The sequence below is a fragment of the Manduca sexta genome, chromosome 10 (assembly GCF_014839805.1).
Source record: "Manduca sexta isolate Smith_Timp_Sample1 chromosome 10, JHU_Msex_v1.0, whole genome shotgun sequence".
Classification (NCBI taxonomy): Eukaryota; Metazoa; Arthropoda; class Insecta; order Lepidoptera; family Sphingidae; genus Manduca; species Manduca sexta.
Window position 1 is genome coordinate 10180229 of NC_051124.1, and position 19651 is coordinate 10199879.

The 19651-nt window shown below is 34.5% G+C and overlaps 1 protein-coding gene across 1 annotated transcript; it reads left to right on the forward strand.

The window, feature by feature from the left end:
- The first annotated feature begins 6968 nt into the window (after positions 1-6968).
- On the forward strand, positions 6969-19437 carry LOC115452503 (beta-1,4-N-acetylgalactosaminyltransferase bre-4). The gene is made up of 9 exons (XM_030181049.2): positions 6969-7076; positions 9984-10191; positions 10494-10825; positions 11821-11956; positions 12072-12169; positions 13716-13905; positions 14233-14355; positions 14698-14793; positions 14950-19437. The coding sequence occupies exons 2-9, from the start codon at positions 10016-10018 to the stop codon at positions 15080-15082; spliced, it is 1284 nt and encodes a 427-aa protein (XP_030036909.1). The 5' UTR covers positions 6969-7076; positions 9984-10015; the 3' UTR covers positions 15083-19437.
- Positions 19438-19651: the final 214 nt, after the last annotated feature.

A 19651-nucleotide genomic window follows, 5' to 3' on the forward strand; every position in this document is an offset into this window, starting at 1 on the left:
AAAGTATCTGTAGGGAATCTATAGGGTTTGTTGAGCATCCTCTTTAAAAAGAGCGTTGAGCTCTTTCTAGATTTAGAAAAATGGTTTTATTCGCGCTACCCCAAATGTTGATGCAGTATGTTATAATAGACTGACAAATTGCAAAAGTATACTTGTAGTAAAGTGTTTATATCGGCACAAGTGCGTAGTTTAGTTATAATACCCGAAAGTTTACGCACTCTATTGGACAAGGTAATGATGTGGGGTTCGAACGTTAAGCGTTCATCAATTTGGATACCTAGATACCTGATTACGTGGGTGCGTTGAATTTTGTCACAACTGCATGGAAGGAGTGGTTAATGCGTGGACAAGAACAGATTTTCAAAGAGTTGAGGAGGAATTTTGGTTTGGAAGCGGATGTCTTGTGAAAACAGATAAACTTCGTTTTATTTGTATTTAACGTGAGTAAGTTTAGTTGAAGCCAATTAAATATAGAATTCATGCCTCTTTCAGCTATTGTAAGTGTTCTGGCCCAATCAGTTCCATGAAATAAAATTGCAGTATCATCAGCATAGCAGATGATCTCTGAAGACTTGAGGTGGAGATCATGAATATCATTCATATAAATGAGAAAGAGAGTAGGGCCAAGAATGCTACCTTGCGGAACACCATAAATTACAGGCATTTGATTACTGCTAAGGCCGTCTAATTTAACTGTCTGTTTACGATCAGTAAGATAGCTTCTAAACCATTCCCAAGCTATACCTCGAATGCCCAGCAGTTCCATCTTGCGGAGAAGTATTTGTGTGGAGACAGTATCGAAAGCCTTGGCAAGGTCAAGAAAAACCCCAATACAGGAAAAGCCATTATCTAAGTAGGATGATGTTAAATTACTTAAAAGTGTTACAGCATCTTGGGTGCATTTGCGTTGACGGAATCCAAATTGTCTATCAGAGAGAATATGTTGTTTTTCAAGAAATGCAATTAGACGTTTATTTATGATTTTTCTAGGAGTTTTGAGAAAACGGTAAGGAGTGAAATAGGTCGGTAATTGTTGGGTATATTTTTCGGTCCGTCTTTGTGAATTGGGGTGACAGAGGCTATTTTCCAGCACGCGGGAATCTACCGGAAGAAAGACTCAAGTTGAAGATAAATGTAAGGGGTGATATAATGCAGTTACTGATTAATTTGACTAACCTATTGTTGATATTGTCAATACCAGGTGCTCCATCAGGCTTAAGCTGTTTAATTAAGTTATAAATTTCAGTTTCGTCAGTCGGGGTTAGGTAAAGGGAGTTTGATAAGTTATTACCTATTCTTATTTTCGAGACTAAACTGTCAACGGTAGCATTCATTTTTGAAAGGGTAGTATTGGCTAGGTTTACGCCTACGGTAGAAAAGTAGCTGTTACACATGTCAAGTGATTGGGATGCACTATTTGCACAAGTAAGTAAATCATTTGCGTTATTGTCTTTGGATTTAAAATGGCAAATTGATTTAATGTTGGACCAGAGTTTTTGGATTATGTTTATTTTGAACTAACGATTCCTTCTCATAATTATTTTTAATTCTGCATAAAAGATCATTACAGAAATTTTTATATCTTTTGTATATTTTTTCCAGGATTTCGTCTTTTGGGAACTGTCTTGTCACACGGTAGAGGTGATCACGGTGGCGCATACAGCGAAGAAGACCGGGTGTAATCCATGGGGACAGATTAACTTTACTCCTACTTAGACGAATTGTATGCGTGCAATTAGCAACGATTGAAGCTATGGTAGTGGTTAAAGCTGAAGCAGCGTCATCTACACTAGCCTCACAATAAACATTATTCCAGTCGCAAGTCTTGAGTTCATTTAAAATTGCCTCGTAATCAATTTTAGTTGTAAACCTGTTCTGAGATTTTTGGTTAGGTTATGTTTAATACCGATTAAAGCAGCATAGTGGTCAGTGATGTCTGTTTCGCATACTGCACTAGTTATTTTATTTTTGGATCTAACAAATATGTGGTCAATACAACTTTTTAATCTGGTAGGAATAGTGATTGCTGGAATAAGTCCATGAACACTGGCTAGGCTCAGGTAGTCAGTTGCGTCTATACCAACATTATTAGAAGGTAAGATATCTATATTAATATCGCCTGCAATTGCTAGGCAGGGTTTATTTTGAAGTTGGTTAAGGGTATTATCTAAAGAGTTAAGAAAGTTGTTTAGACATCTGATAGAAGGAGACCTATAGATTCCAAGGATTGTGATCACATTCGGAATATCTACTAATAAGCAGCACGCGTCCGAGAAAGAAGGTTCTGATACATTAGCAGTCCAAGTATCTTTAACATATACCACTACTCCGCCATTTTGGTTTATGTTATTTAAGGTAGAGTAACATGAATAGCCGAGTAATTGTCAATAATTGTGGAATCATTTAAACGACATTCAGTTAGTATAATTGCGTCAAAAACTGTGTTTAGCCGCTGTAAGAGAATCGTAAATGCGTCAAAGTTTTTTTGTATGCTTCTAATGTTGAGTGTTAATAATTTAAAGCCATATAGTTCTGTTATCACCTCAGAACATGTCTCTGGTGAAATAGTTTTGCAATTGATATCTAAACAAGAGTCTATATCACTGGCTAAGTCTATTCTATCCATGTTTATAGTTTGGTTTTAACGTATATATTTGAATTGCAGTACGGGTAATTTTTAATAAATGATTTTCTAATAATAAAGATATCTGTTACATGGCTTAAACAAGGAACACAATGAAGGCTTTCGCTTGTCGAGTAAGGAAATTTTGTATTAAGCTTCAAGTGGATTATTATACTATGACATTGTGTAGTAAGGATCGAAATCAATAGTCGGAAGTTGTTCAAGGACATGATAAACAATAAACTTTGGGTACGAGAATTATGAGAATTGTCTGTATCCGTAAAGAGTGATGGATTATGCAACGGGCAGCCAAACATTTTAGATATGTGTTTAAGTAATGTGTAGTAGACAAGTGAAGTATTGCATTTATGTGGTTACACTTATTCTTGAAATAGTGACAATAAATTAATATATTAAAATAAGACAAAAATAAAGTAATCTTAAAACTAACAACGTAATTATAACATGAACAAAATCTGCAGTATAAACAATAACGAATGTTTACAACAATTGGAAGGTAACTTAAGAATGAATTAGCATATGGTATATTTAAATCGATACAATGTAGCAAAGTGAAAATAATAATACAAGAGGAGTGAGAGCTGGATAACATTAATAAATGGTTTAGATCTTTCCCCATCAAAGTGCGCATCCGTAGTTTATACCAAAAAGAGAACTCTACCTACAATTAATATTGTATATAATAACATTCCAATTCCAGTTAAAAGCGCTTTTAAGTATTTGGGTGTTTTATTGGACTCTAAACTGTCTGGGACTGCTCACTGCGATTATGTTGCTAACAAAGTGGAGCGTCATATAAACATGTTACGATGTCTTAGTGGAGTATGGTGGGGGTGCGCACCCACAATCTTTAAAACTAGTATATAACGCCATTATTAGAAGTATTTTTGATTATGGTTCATTTGTTTTTGAACCCGGCAATATAAATGCTTTTAAAAAATTAGATCGCCTACAGTCAAAATGCTTACGCATTATATCAGGGGCAATGAGATCAAGTCCAATCAACGCCCTGCAAGTTGAATGCGGTGAATCTCCTCTTTTTCTTAGGAGACAATTTCTTTCAGATAAATATTTATTTAAAATTATTCAGTTTTCAAACCATCCTCTCATTCCGCTACTAGAATCACTCCGAATGCATTACCTGAATAAACCATCTCATAAATCTCTTCCGTGCATAATAATAAGTTTTCATAAATTTCTTGCTATTACCGCGCCAACTTACTGTTATAACCGGCTCGCTATATATAACAATAGCTTTAGTTCATTAATTTTCACTCCTAAAATATTTTATAATTCTATTGATAAAAATCTGGTAGTGCTAGGGCTGCATTTAACGAAATCCTTGCTGAACGTTTTGAGGGTTTTCACCACTTATATACAGATGCTTCCAAAATAGGCCCACTGGAATGCGTTGGGATTGGTATTTTCCACGCACAATTTAATATTGTGCAAAAAATTAAACTTCCTATGGAATCCTCTGTTTTCACAGGAGAATGTTTGGGTATATTAAGGGCCATTGAATATATTCTTCTATTTAAACTTGATAAAGCAATTATTTTTACTGATTCCTTAAGTGCTCTTCAAGCAATGGCTAAATTCCCTTTTAAAAGTAATAACACTTTACCCCTTATTATACAAATAAGAGAATTGGCGTTCAAGTGTCTTTCTAATGGCATTTTGCTTCATTTTTCTTGGATTCCCAGTCATTCGGGAATCGAAGGAAATGAGAGGAGCGAACACTCTTGCTAAAGAGGCAGTGAATTGCGGGGACTTGTTCCCATTTAAAAATTATAGTCAAGACCTTCTATCTTTACCAAAAGCTTATCTTTATAAATCCTGGAGAGAAGTTTGGCTCTCCAGTATCAAATTAAAGGGCCGTTATTATGCCAATATACAACCGGATGTGACATTAAAACCCTGGTTCTTTAAGGCTAGGTTTAGTAAAGTTGAGACATCTATTCTAATTCGTATGAGACTTGGCCACACATGCTCTGAGGCTCATCTAGCTAAAATAAACATTTTAAATAGCCCCACCTGCCCATGTGGTGCAGAGGTGGGTGACCTTAATCACATCCTGTTTTCCTGTCCTCGTTATGACCACTTACCTTTCTTCCAGTCCCTATTGCGTCGCTCAGTTCCTTTACCTTCCTCTATTGTTTGTCTTCTTCACTCTAATGACATGTTAGTTTACCAATGCATTACATCTTTTATTATTAAAAATAATATTAAACTTTAGATATTTTCTTTATATTCTTTCATTCATCATTACAATACAAATTTCATTAATCATTACAATTCATTAACGTAATTTTTATTATTTATGTTTAACGTTATTTTTATTATGTATGTAAACCAGCCCATCAACTCCTATCTGTATATGTATGACCTATTTCTTTATATTTTAATTCTTAACCCACTTGATAGTATTTTATTACCAATATATCTTCCTCCGAATTGATATCGTACAACATTCTTATGGTTTCCCAACCTTTGTATCCTATGTTCCTATCCTATCCAAATAACTTGACATTGGCTAAATGCATCTAAACTGCGAAGCCAAAAAGGAGAAAAAAAAAAAAAAAAAAAAAAGTATACAATATTGGACTATAGTAACCATAATAACTGCATTAGTATAAACTGTGTCGCAGTTATTAGGCCCACCTCAAGACTTATTTATAAAAATAAATTTAATTGTACACAGTTCAGTTGACAAAATAGCCAAAAGAGAAATAAGAATATATACTTAAATAAATAAATATAAATACATAAATAGATAAAAACAAACAATGAGTCATTAAGTGGAATTACAATTTTGGGAAACTCACAAATCTTAAACGTATGTGTGTGTTTATAGGGTTGTATGTGACGAATTTATTTATTTTGGTTGTGGATTATAAATTTTTCGGTGTCGTCATAAGTAAGGGTTCTAAGCCATTCAAAGATGCGGGCTTTACATTTGTAGAGTGTAAGAGGGTAAATAGTTAATTCTTTATTTATCCTGTTGTATAGCATGGAACTTATGAAGTGGAATTGGCGTGAAGTAATGACGAATCTACTTGGATTTGTAGGACAAACATAAGAGGGTCTACGCTTAATTATATTAAAGGCAGGATCAAATAAGAGATTTTTATGTTTTCGAAGAACAACATGATATATAAAGAGCTGTCTGACAGTAAGAACTTCACACAAAGAGTACAAGTCATATGTAGGAAAGCGAATGGGTTTGCTAGACATGATCTTTAATAAACCTCTTTGGGCTATCTCAGCACGGAGGAGAGATGTTTTAGCAGCACTACCCCACACAGTAATACAATAACACAGAATAGACTGAACCAAGGCGTAATAAACAGTTTTTAATGTATGGTAGTCCGCACTTTTACTAAGTTTCTTGAAAACATAAATCAGTTTTCGAAGTCGAGATACAACGAGGTCAATGTGGTAATTCCAAGTAAAGGTACTATCAATAACCACTCCTAAATATTTGATATTGTCTGTTCGTGTCATATCAGGACAACTGCATAAGTGGCCAGATTCGCAGACTTGTTGGTATTTATGAGCTTTGATGGTAAACGAATGAGGAGGAAGGGAGGATTTTCTGGCTCCGAAAGCAATAAATTTAGTTTTGTCTAGAGTATACATAATCAAAGTATCAATACTTGAAAATAGGACGAGTGGGTACGTCTCTACAATTGCACGATAGACGGTTTATCCTAAAGTTTAGACTCGAAACTGTCAAAGATAGGTAGATAGCCGGAGGTCGAAACAGGATGGCAATGTTGCCGCCATCGATTGTGGTTATCTAAATACTTACTTACCTCTTAGTAGTAGGGTAGCCCGTGCCCAGCAGTGGGGCAGTATATAAACAGTATCCAAACTAATACAGGGCCACACAATTATATTATTATAAATACTTACTGGTTACGATTGACGAACACTTTTCAAGTAATCTGACTAAAAAGTATAGTGTTTTTCTCATCTATACTAATATATAAAGCTAAATTTCAGGAACCTATATCGATTTTGTTTTTTTTTTCTCATTAATAGGAAGCTATTGCTCTTGAGTTCTACTTTTATCCCAGGCGAATATATAGCGGGACTTTTATCCAGGAAAACCTTTGTCACTCGGGCGGGGCCGCAGACAAAAACTAGTAAAAAAGCAAAGTTAAATAAAGCTTTTTAAATATAAGAATATGACACAAAATACATAAATACAAAAGGTTATAACGATGACATCTTATTCGATAATATATTAAAATCTACGAAATGTTTAATATTTTCATTGCTATTTGAACATTTTTTTTCTTATATTGATAGAATTTTCTTCTGTTACAGATATAATGAAAAGAGCGACATGTGTTCTATGTAAGGTGCACTTTTGAAGAGAATGGGACATTTCCACAGAGCTCCATCTTTACAGTTTTCCCTCCTTGAGGTTGGTATATAAAATTTGCAAATCTATTTTATTTGTAATACATATAAAATTCCAAATCAAAATTTTTATGACTGCGAAATCCGATTGCTCGGTGGCGTAGTTGTATTACGGAACGACTGCAGTGCTGAGATCTCGGGTTCGATCTCTGGGCCGGGTAAACTGATATTGGATTGTTAAGTATCAGCCCGGAGTCTGGAATTCGTACCTGCTATGGCGATAGACATGAAAAATGGGTGCACGAGTTGCGCCTCTACCTACCCCTTTGGATAAAGGCGTGAGTGTATGCGATATGCAATCGAAATACTGTGTAAATAAGTAATTTACTCAACGAAGTTCGGAATACCTTGATAACCTAAAGAGCGGCTCTGAATAACCGTTCGCTTCCCATCCTACTGTAATCCCTACATCGATCATGGTCAGGAGACAGAGACCTTGTACGTCAACTCCTCGGTAACACGCTTCACCCTCAATCTTCCAGAGTATTAAACACTTGCACAAAACGTTGTTTCCTTAGTAATAAAGCGCTGGAGCGGGTTCGTGACGCCAATTTACCAATCTTCCACGCGCTATTACGTAAATCAACGCGTCGCCTTTGATTATTTGCGAACAGGATGCTATTATTCGGATTGAGGTTACTTTATATTTTTTTATTAATTCTTATTTTATTACTGCCCTTTCTATTTTCTTTTCAATGTCAATTCCTATGGTTGTCTGTAAGATATTGCCTCGAGTTATTAGACCGCCAATTATACTCTATTAATTATAAGTGGATATACTATGTCTTTTACTCTTGTACATTTGTACTTATACTAAAGAATTAAATAAATAAAATAATAAATAAATAAAGATGTGATTTTTATATAATTGAACTCGACTGTATTAATTCCTTTTTTTAGTTTTCATTATTTGAATAATAGTAATAGAGAACTGACGTAAGTTATGTAGCTACTGGTATTAGTAAAAGTTTATTTAACACAAAAATAATTGGAAAATATTGAATAAATTATCAATCTAATAAAAAGAATAGGTCACATACAAAATAACACGATTATTTCCGAAAACTATTGATAATACACTATCGTTAATTATCGAGAATACCAACAATACCTGTAACATAAAAACACAATCTAAACATACTTTTTATGAAACTAAATATATTCTTGTAATACCTTTTAATGGAATATTATTTTTCCGCGACGTTTTACCGAATCAGATTTGGCCCAAATCCGGATCAAGTCGAAAAATTACCCTACCCTTTGCGAATCTGCGTTCACTACGTCTCTAAATAAATATTGCAAGGAATTTCCGGTTATATCTTATTTATGGTCGCAAAAAGTATTTTTAAAAGAAATGTGCAATGAAAATTTTTATGAAATATATTCCTTCGGAGGAAGAAAAATATATTTTTAAAATATTCATATATAAGTAATTCAATTTATTGTCGTTTGCTATGTCCAACAGATTCCCATTTATATTCATGCGCTGTTCCAATGTTCATTGGATATGGCGGATTCTATACCATACACCCATTTCCTGGAATGGATGGAAGGAAATTATCTATTTATCAACTTTCAACCGCATGTCTGAACATACGCCAACTCATCGTAATTACGTAGCCATTTTAAAGGTTTGATAGGGATCAACCCTTAAAAAGGAGGGCCTTTGTCCTTTAATAACATTTTGTCCCCCTTGTCAAAATCTGGTCCCGCAAATGATATATTCGCTGGGTACCTTTTGCAATTCGGCCTTCTGAGAATTACCCACGGCTTTACATTTCAAAAGAAGTATTCGTGGAGACCCTTTATGAAATCAGCGTCGCTAAAAATAAACCGAAAACCTAATCCAAGCTACGTTTGAAAGCACAAATCAACGTACCTACAATGTATTATTTATTCAAGTCTGTGGAATATTTTCTTTATTTTTAGAAATTGAACGGAAGTAGGCACTCGGTAATTTCATGGTAAATGTATGCGTACAACTTCGCGTGGTTTTTTATTTGTGGTAATTATGAACTCTTGATGTTTATTGTGCGACTTTCTGCGTATTTTTTGCCGTTCTTGGCTAAAATAATTTCTTTTTATTCGAATGTAATTGCCTTTTATTATTTTTACTAAAAATAACACTAAGTATTCGAAATACTTCAAGAAAATAGTTTGAACATGGGATATAACGTGGCGTCTATCTCTATCTTGATGTTAAATTAATATACTTTTTATAGAAAATTTATAACGTATGCAAACTGTTTTAATTAAATAATAATTATTTCACATCCATACTGGCAATTAGGAATCTTATGCTAAACACGTTCCAATTCTGAGACACATTATACTTAGTAACATTCGCAAAACGTACGCATGTAGCGGCACGCGAAATTCTCATTAATACTAACTATAGTTTCCTCATTACCATAAAACGCTAATAATGAGCTAGAACGCAATAAACGAACGTGTAGAAATAATCTTGATAAAGAATTCAGTTCAACGTGACATGGTAAATAATACGGTGTTTGTGCGAATACCGTGTTATTCATTCCTATTAGGACAAAGGGAAATACGCTATTAATTAAGGAGAAATCAAACATTTTCCTTCAGTGGATCGAATGTTATATAAACCGCACTATCTACTAATACCCCAGTCTAATACCAACTATTTGAAACGATGGAATACCTACGTTATATATATTTTGTGTCATATCCCGCCAAACGTAACTGTCAAACTATTTTTTTATATTTAATGTTAGACTAGGGCCTTTTAATTCCTACAGACTTTAACGACAGTGAACACGTTTCTTAATATAAAATATTTCTTGAACTAGTTTTAAAAGAACCTTAACTAATATAGATATTTATTTTTATTCTATCACGGCAAAGTTTTAACTGACCTCATTTTAAAATATTTTTTGTCCAGTGCTCGGCGCGCGGGTGGCATCGCATGCGTTGATGGGCGGCGGCGCGAGCGCAGGCGGCGGGCGGGCGACGCGCGCGCTCCGCCTGCTATTGCTGCTCGTGCTGGGGCTGGCGGCCGTCGAGTACATCTTCGGCTCCATCCTGGACGCCTCGCCGCTACGCACCTACCTCTACACGCCGCTATACAACGCCACGCAACCTACACTAAGGTAAACTTTAAGATATTATAGTAATAGCTCATTTTGGCCAATTTTCGAGATACGACGTTTCCGCTTTCTCCCTTCGATATATGACTATACTTCATTTATTCGTTTTTATTTCCTTTTTAGTATTTACTATGTCTAAGATGGTTCTACGATAAGGTATTTTAAACAGCATAAATATGCTCTCTAAAATATAGCGTGAAATAAATGAGATAATTGATGGCAATTAATATTAGTGTAAGCCTAGCTCGAAGTTAAAGCAAGTTAGTGCCTATTCTATTATAATTTTATACAATTATCCATTTCAGAAGCAGTGATAAGACACTATCAACTTGGCCTAAACAAATACCAACATCTACACAACACAACCCCAACACGCGTAACCACACGAAAAGTAAAAACAACACAGTCGCCTTGATATTAAAGAAATACAACATAACAAGGCCGATAGTGAAATTGAACAACACAGCGTATAACACGACTAGTAGTAATATCACTGGACAAGACATTCAGTCTCAGAGCACTCCGCTTTTCATCACAAGGATTATGGAAGGACTCAAGAATTTGGTAACGACTGAGAGCGGCGTAAAGAGAACTGAGCCAGTGTTGCCGCTATGTGACAGTATGCCTCCAGATTTAGGTGAGATTTTTTTTTATTTATCACAGTAATCGTAGTCTTGACAATAGGTTACACGTCTTAAGTGTTAAAATTGACTCAGTTAACATTTAGCTTTGCTGGTGTTAGGATTGTAGCGCTATCTGGACGCATAGCGACGATCTTCGTACACAAGGTGTTAAAACCCGTCATAGTGGCCCACGTAAGTGTGTCGCGTTCTGGGATCAGCCTGTGTATATCTTGTTCCAACAGGCCAGCATAATTGCGTCGACTGTCGAGGGGTAATCATCTCTCGTCAGTCGACTTTCTATTGGACACCACTCCACTTACCATCTGGTGTAGTGGGATCAATCTGCCGTATCTGGATACAAAAAAAAACACAGATGCGAAATATAATCTACCTTCTATTTGCAATAGATCCTTTTGATATTGATTTGGGGGAAAAATAATTTCCACAAAATTTTGTTCTTAATATGTATGTGTTTTATCAGCTTTAAGTGCGTAGTAATATTCCAAGTAGGTATTACAATCGTAGAAATTATATAATAAATATTCATGTTGAACTAAGACAATTTTGTTTAATTTCTTCTTCCCTGCCAGCCCGAGCTGGCTTCTTTGTTTACTAAGTATATTTTTCATTTATTTTATTTTCAATATAAATTGTGTTTGTTTATATAAGCTAATTTAATTAAGTGATAATTTATTTATTTATTTGAACAGCCAACAAAACATACACCTTACATAGTTTTTTTTTTAATTCGGTAAGTAATTTCTGCAGTGCTGTTTCAATTACAGGCTGTCACAGCATGAACATTTTAAATACATAACAATTAACAATTGGCTGCACCATAATTAAATATTCTCATGTGCCTTGACTTGTCATAAGTGCAACTACGTTCGCCTACGTGATGAATAAAGCATTTTTATTTTTTATTTTTATTATTTGAAGTTACAATTATGTGCAAATTAAGATCCAGAGAAAATATGTATTCAAACGTTGGTATATTACTTTTTTACAGGACCTATAACTGTCAACAAGACGGAACTAGAGTTAGATTGGGTGGAGAAGAAGTATCCAGAAGTACAATGGGGCGGTCACTACGCTCCGCCGAATTGCACAGCAAGGCATAAAGTCGCTATAATTGTGCCATACAGGTTTGTACGCATGCTAATCCTTAAAGCAAAAGGCAGATGGCCAACGTGAGCACTCAGTTTTTGAAGCCATTTAACAGTTTATTATTGTTTCACATTTTACTATTCTATGTTTCAGAGATCGTCAGCAGCATTTAGCCATATTCCTGAACCACATGCATCCATTCCTAATGAAGCAACAGATAGAATACGGGATATTTATCGTCGAACAAGAAGGTAATAATCACGACTTCAGTCTACTAAATTAAATAAGTTTAATGTACAATTGAATGCAGATATGTCATAACTACGTGTTAGTTAAAAATACTTGCATAAATCTTGTATCTTCTATCTAAACACCTACCGCACTCTTAATAAAATAATGACTCATTCCAAAATTGCCAATTTTTGGGAATCGTCAAACAACAAATTTCTGATTGTGACCTTTTAGTTTTTTCCCTTTTTCTTCATGCTATAGGTTTCATTTCTTACCTATCTTTAATAAGCTCAAATTTATAGCAACTTCAAAAGAAAAGATAGCAAACAAAAATTAGTTTTCCGACGACTGCCACAAATTAACAAATTGGAAATAGGTCATTATTTAATCTATACTATTATATAAAGCTGAAGAGTTTGTTTGTTTGTTTGTTTGTTTGTTTGTTTGAACGCGCTAATCTCAGGAACTACCGGTCCAAACTGAAAAATTCTTTTTGCGTTGGATAGCCCTTTGTTCGTGGAGTGCTATAGGCTATATATCATCACGCTATACCCAATAGGAGCGGGGCAGTAATGGCTAATCTCAGGAACTACAGGTCCAAACTGAAAAATTCTTTTTGCGTTGGATAGCCCTTTGTTCGTGGAGTGCTATAGGCTATATATCATCACGCTATACCCAATAGGAGCGGGGCAGTAATGGCTAATCTCAGGAACTACCAGTCCAAACTGAAAAATTCTTTTTACGTTGGATAGCCCTTTGTTCGTGGAGTGCTATAGGCTATATATCATCACGCTATACCCAATAGGAGCGGGGCAGTAATGGCTAATCTCAGGAACTACCGGTCCAAACTGAAAAATTATTTTTACGTGTGATAGCCCTTTGTTCGTAGAGTGCTATAGGCTATATATCATCACGCTATATTCAATAGGAGCGGAGCAGTAATAGTCTAATCTCAGGAACTACCGATTCAAACTGAAAAAATATTTTTGTGTTGAATAGTCCTTTGTTTGTGGAGTGCTCAAAGTTATATATCATCACGCTATGACCAATAGGAACGGAGCAGTAATGAAACATGTTGCAAAAACGGGGAAAATTATGAGTTTTGAGAGCTTCCGTTGCGTGCGCTGCGTAAACGGTTAAAGTTATGCAACAATGATGTATGACGGGAATGTCTCACTTAAAAAGTTCTAAAAAATATATTATAAAACAAAGTCCCCCGCTGCATCTGTCTGCCTGAACGTATTAAACTCAAAAACTACCCAACGTATTAAGATGAAATTTGGTATGGAGACAGTTTGAGACCCTGGGAAGAACATAGGCTCCCGGGAAAGTACTACTTTTATAACGGAAAACTTTAGCCTGAAAAACTTTATAACGCGGGCGGAGCCGCGGGCAAAAGCTAGTTAAGAATATGTACAAATACGATTTGTACACAACTGAAAAAATTCGTAAAATACAAATATATTATACTGGTATTATGAATATTTAGGAGCGGCTATCGCTTACTTTGCTACCCTACTCGTTTCTTTTTACAAAAATGATTGATCAAATAATCTCTTTTCCCAGGCAACAAAGACTTCAACCGCGCGAAGCTGATGAACGTGGGGTTCGTGGAGAGCCAGCGGCTGGAGCCGGGCGGGTGGCAGTGCTTCGTGTTCCACGACATCGACCTGCTGCCGCTCGACACCAGGAACCTGTACTCGTGCCCGCGCCAGCCGCGCCACATGTCCGCCTCCATCGATAAACTTAATTTTATGTACGTTGGTTTTTTACTAGTTTTTCAATTGTCTTTCTATTTGATTACTTTAGTTTTTTTTCTTCTTTTATACGGGATAAATTGATATTCCAATTTGTATCTACCCATTTTCTATATAATTGATTTGGGTGTTATAGGAGTAATTAATAGGCTTAGTAATACACTTTAAGTTTTTTTCTCATTATGGTTTTACCGCTCTACATATTATTCTACACAGGATAAAAATTGTGTATTGCCAGCCTATGTTATGAAATAGGGTCATAAATTTTTTAAATACCACTCATTTATTAGTACTCTATTCTATATGAGACGTTTACAATGTTCCAGGTTGCCATACGAAGACATATTCGGTGGAGTGTCAGCGGTGACACTGGAGCAGTTCATAAACGTGAATGGCTTCTCGAACAAGTACTGGGGCTGGGGAGGGGAGGACGACGATATGTTTTATAGGTAAGACACTACTATAACATGATTTCACGCCCAATATAAATAACTTGATTTTGCTCATTTTTTTGTCCATTTAAACATTCCTTCCTAAAATAAAAATATATAAACGCATTATAAAGACAAAATGCCTACTTATAGCAAACGGGAGCCTCTAATTAACATCCAGGACCTTTTGACGTGACAAGTCAAACGTATAAATCATCTTCAAAAACTTTTACTATTATAATTTAATAATATGAAAAGAAATATATTTTAGAAAGAGAGAGTAAAAGCCCTCAAAATAAACCAAGTTAATCCAAAACGTTGTATTTTTACACTTTTGATTAACTGTGTCTTCATTTCCAGATTGAAGAAAGTGAATTATCACGTAGCGAGGTATAAAATGTCCATTGCACGGTACGCCATGTTGGATCACAAGAAATCCGTTCCGAACCCAAAGAGGTAATATTAAGCTTCTATATTTTTAGAATATTATATTTTTAATCATACTAATATGAATAACACACGCTATTTCGACGCTTAAGTAATATCACATTTGTAAATGCGTACCAAATTTGTCCCGACTTATTTGATAATTATTCATGATTATTTTTTCAGGTATCAACTGTTAGCCCAAACAAGCAAAGTTTTCCAGCAGGACGGCCTGTCCACGCTCGAGTACGACCTCGTGCAGGCCGTTCAATACCACTTATACACGCACATCATAGCAAATATAGACGAGCGCAGCTGATGGACATATTTCGCCAAACTGCTGTTTGGCGATGAACGGTAACACAGAGTGAACAAGTGTGGACATGTGTACTGTTGAGTCTGTTGATCTCGTTCTAGAACGACGTTCTAAATTTAAATTTTGCAACAGCGACTATTGTATGTTTTTTGAAGTGGCAACACTGAACTCGAATGTCATGTGATGCAAAGCTTAGTACATACTTACTGTTTTAATGCGTATTTTTCGTAGTATTTATTATTTGAATTATTTTATTTTTCGACTTAGTTTTTTTATTTGATCAGTTTACTATTTACTTATAGAATATGCCTACACACAGACCAAACTATTATAACTGCATACTATTTTTCAGTATAGTATAAATAATAACATCTATAAATATTTGTTCCTTTAGCTCGGTGTGTCAATTCCGACTGCATTTTCAACCAAGTTTAAGATTAACAGACACGATAAGCACGATTGTTGTTATATTTAATTTTTAATACATTTTTGGTACGTCGCTAGTCGTTGTAGAGAAGAGGTTAGGAAATAATTTTGATACTTGTACAAGAAATCTTGATTAAGTAAATGTAGGAACAAAATCAATTTGATAGTTTATACAGCGGCCATTATATCTATTACAGATTGACAATATAGTTAAAAGCGATGTATGCGCTCAGAGCGCTTGATAATTACTATACATAATATATTGTAATAACGTGTAAGTATATTCGCATAAGACTTACTTTGTAATACGTTGTGTTGGAAAAGTATCAAGTTGTATTAATTTTCCTCGTAATCATGTTGTTGGCCGAAATGATTGAAGTTAAATCAAGATATAAAAAGTACTCATAGGTGATATTGACATTCGTGATATCTACAGGGTGCGTCCAAATTGACAATTGCGCGTTTTTGCAAAAAGTTCCCTCCCACACAGTCCTTTTTACATACATACTACGGAACATTTTATATGTAAAACAAGAGACGCACGCGACTTGCGATAAAATAATCGTGACACATCATCAACATAATAATTGAAGTGCTCGAGATCCTATTAATAAATGAGTGGCCGTAACTATCCGATAGAAACATGCATGCACATCCGCCATATTTGAGCGCACCTTTAAATATTTAAATCGATATTATAGTAAACAATCATAGGTACGTATTGTGTGTTTTCAACAACGAATTGATTCCATTTAAGATATTTTAAAAGCAAACAATGTAAATGATTATATTTTTAGTAATAGATATTTTTATATGAATTTTGGTATATAACAATAATTTATTAAAAGCCACTGTACATAAAGACACAGAATTTGCCAGTTTTAAAAATGTTTTTTTGGAAGTGGCAACTGTATATCCTGCAACAACGGATAAGCCGATTGGCAGCACCATGCTCTCGGCGTCATACTGTTGTGACTTTAATTTCATGAAAAAGTAATCATTTTCGGTCAACAATGTTTTTAATATCCCAAGCAATATGACTCTATACGTCACAAAACTAGTTTACTTGTATTATCAGGTTTTAAACAATAACGTAAAATCAAATTGCCCCAGAATACAAAATAACAAAATGTATCATTGCTTTATGTGATTTTAGACATTATTTCAATAATTAAGAATCTCGAATTAAAATTTTAAAATCTCATTGACTATACACTAGTTATACGCACTATGTAAAATCGTGCTCATAAATATTCCAAATAATAATTGTAATAAAAAAAATATAAATAAAACTTCGTACTTAAGTAATTATAGTGTTTGTTAACTGTAAATAGCTTTATATAGATAGACGCCTACTTAACTGTCGATGTTCAATTGTTATATTATCCAAAACATACTCAGATGCGTCGCAAGTTTAGCTTGAAATGGAAAGATTGTGAAAGAGTACATTGTGAAGTGAGTGTGTATCACTTCAAGTTTCTATTGTAATTGCATTCAAATTTATAATTGCGGTCTATTTCGGCCATTATTCAATCCTATCTTGACTTTAATAATATGAGTCCTGTATTATATACTTGCCCACTGCTGGGCACGGGCCTCCTCTACTACTGAGAGGGATTCGGCCTTACTCCACTACGCTGGCGTAGTGCGGATTGCTAGATTTCACATACCCTCAAAATTCCAATAAAGAACTTTGCACCCATGCAGGTTTCCGCACGATGTCCTTCACCGAAAGCAAGCGATAATTCACAAGAAATACACACATCATTTTTAAAAATGTCAGAGTCGTATGCTCTTGGGATTCGAAGCTTCGTCTTGGCAATCCGTACTACAACCAACTAGTCTATCGCCGCTTTTTACAAGTCAACTTACTATTGAATAATGGAATTCGTAGAAATCCCGCTATTCGTGTAATCAAGTACATTGTAAATGCAAAGTGATTTTAGTGCATCACCCATTATAGTTTTATGTATAAATGTTACCTTAGTCTCGCTTAGATTTAAGGGATACAATGTGATACAAATATTTAGTATGTGAAAGATACTTCATTGCTCGGAATAGCTTGGCTTTATTACAAAAAAATGTTTTGAGCTGTATTGTCCCCTTGGTACAGGTTTCCCTTACTACTGAGAGGGTTATGCCTTAATCCACCACGCTGGCTTAGTCCGGTTGATAAACTACAAGTAATTCTCGTAAAGCATTCTCAGTTATTCAATTTTTCTCACTCCAAGATACGCGTATGTATTTTGTTTTGTTTTATTGATAATGTTTACTTATGTGTGTAGAGTAACACAGTTACATAATATTTTGATGCGTTTTTATGTTTGCATTTTTACAAATTATAAATCAATAAAAATGAAAGCTGAAATCGACGAATATTTTTATTAAATTACGACTATTTTAAGTTTCCTAAGCATTTACACATCACATTCCTTTAAATCAAATGTTTTATGTCCCATTCGGTCATCAAGTGGGCAATCCCCATAGTATGTCTCATGTATTCTTGAGCAATGAATCGTCTTTGGATTGGCCTATTGGAAGTGAAGGATCTACGTCATTTTGTAGCATTACTTTACTTCGTTTATTTTTTATAGCGAAAAAAATGTATTTTCCCTTTGCTTTTGAATCTCGTGTATTAAGTATATTTGAAGAACATAATGTTACTGGAAAATATGTTTGAGTCAATTTGGGAATCTAAAACTGCTAGTAAAAGCATGCGATAGCCAGACTAGAACCACGTACTCATGTGTTTTTGTGTGGTGGGAGTCTTGTTACAAGACTTTATATTAATGCTGTGTTGTGTATTTAAAAACTGATAATTACATGTACAAAAGTGTAGATAGCTACAAAAATAGCTGAATATATTCAAAACTTGAAATCGCATTCATAATTTGTAACATTACAACCATTTTATTTATCTACAGTATAATTAAACTTAACATCTATAGGTGATTATGAAGATTGGTATTTGTTCAGCTATTTTTGTGGTTGACTGCATCAGACACTTAAGAACAGATAGAATAAAAAGTCTGGCGATTCATGCTCTCCATTATAATCACTGTGTACCTAATTAATCAGTACAATAAGGTTTAAAGTTGATTTATACAATGGATACTCGGAATTCTATTTCGCTTATTAGAATCAATTTATGCAAGTCAATATTTATATAGTAATGTAAAAGTAGATTTTTTTATATTTTTACCAGACGCGTGTATTGTGCGAAAATAGGCCTACGTTTATTTTCATTTTGATGTCAATGTGTTCGTACCATTCTCAAGGGATAGCAAGATAATTATAGCGTATAATAAATAGTTTTTTCAGTGACCCAAAATTTATATTTATATTTAAAAAAAGCCACCCTATAATAAAATCTGGATACGATGGAAATTTACTCGTGCATAAAATCATAAATCTAATAATGAAACAAACGACTGGATCTCACACGCAATACGGGAAAACAGAACTAGGGAAAAAGTAGCCCTTCTAACTATGGCACACTGTGCATTTAAAATTGAACTTTAGTGTAAACTTTGACCTGTAGATACGATTCATATTTCAAAAGCTCATAGACATTATGATAATTTTTTTTTATGTATCAACTAGCAATTGAAATATATAAAACACGTAAGTCTTGTCTATGGACTTAGCAAATGTCAAAATATGTATTAAAAATAACGGCAATAGACACTCAATTTTATACTGTAATCAAATGACTGATGTAAAACGCATTATGCGTTAAACTATACTCATTTTTGGACTATGATTAAAATACATAATTCGTCTAGTGGAGAGGGCTGCTCTGGTACCGCTTCTAATGTAACTGTAATTAGTCAAGTTAGTTTAGATACCATTGAGTTACTTAAAACAAAGTGATATGCGCATTAGGATTTCATTTGTCTAAATTGTTTTTGAATAAATATATTGTTTGTTTTTATTGAATTTATTTCTTACCTATACAAGCATTCAATAAAAACATGAAGTAGAAGTCTACCTCACTGCAGTTTTCCCTAATCGGCTCCTTGTGCCAACCATTCCTTTACCAACCCTTAACTCCTCCGAATATTGTTAGCACATGTCTAACAACTGAAGTGCCTACTCCAACGACTACACAGCTGTGTTGTCGTTGGCCTATTCCATCAATTAGTT

Excerpts from the sequence above, each read along its gene's own strand:
- LOC115452503 (XM_030181049.2), top strand. The coding sequence starts at position 10,016 with ATGGGCGGCGGCGCGAGCGCAGGCGGCGGGCGGGCGACGCGCGCGCTC. Across the intron at positions 12,170-13,715 it reads ATTTATCGTCGAACAAGAAG|GCAACAAAGACTTCAACCGC; the intron begins GTAATAATCACG and ends CTCTTTTCCCAG. Across the intron at positions 14,794-14,949 it reads TCCGTTCCGAACCCAAAGAG|GTATCAACTGTTAGCCCAAA; the intron begins GTAATATTAAGC and ends TTATTTTTTCAG.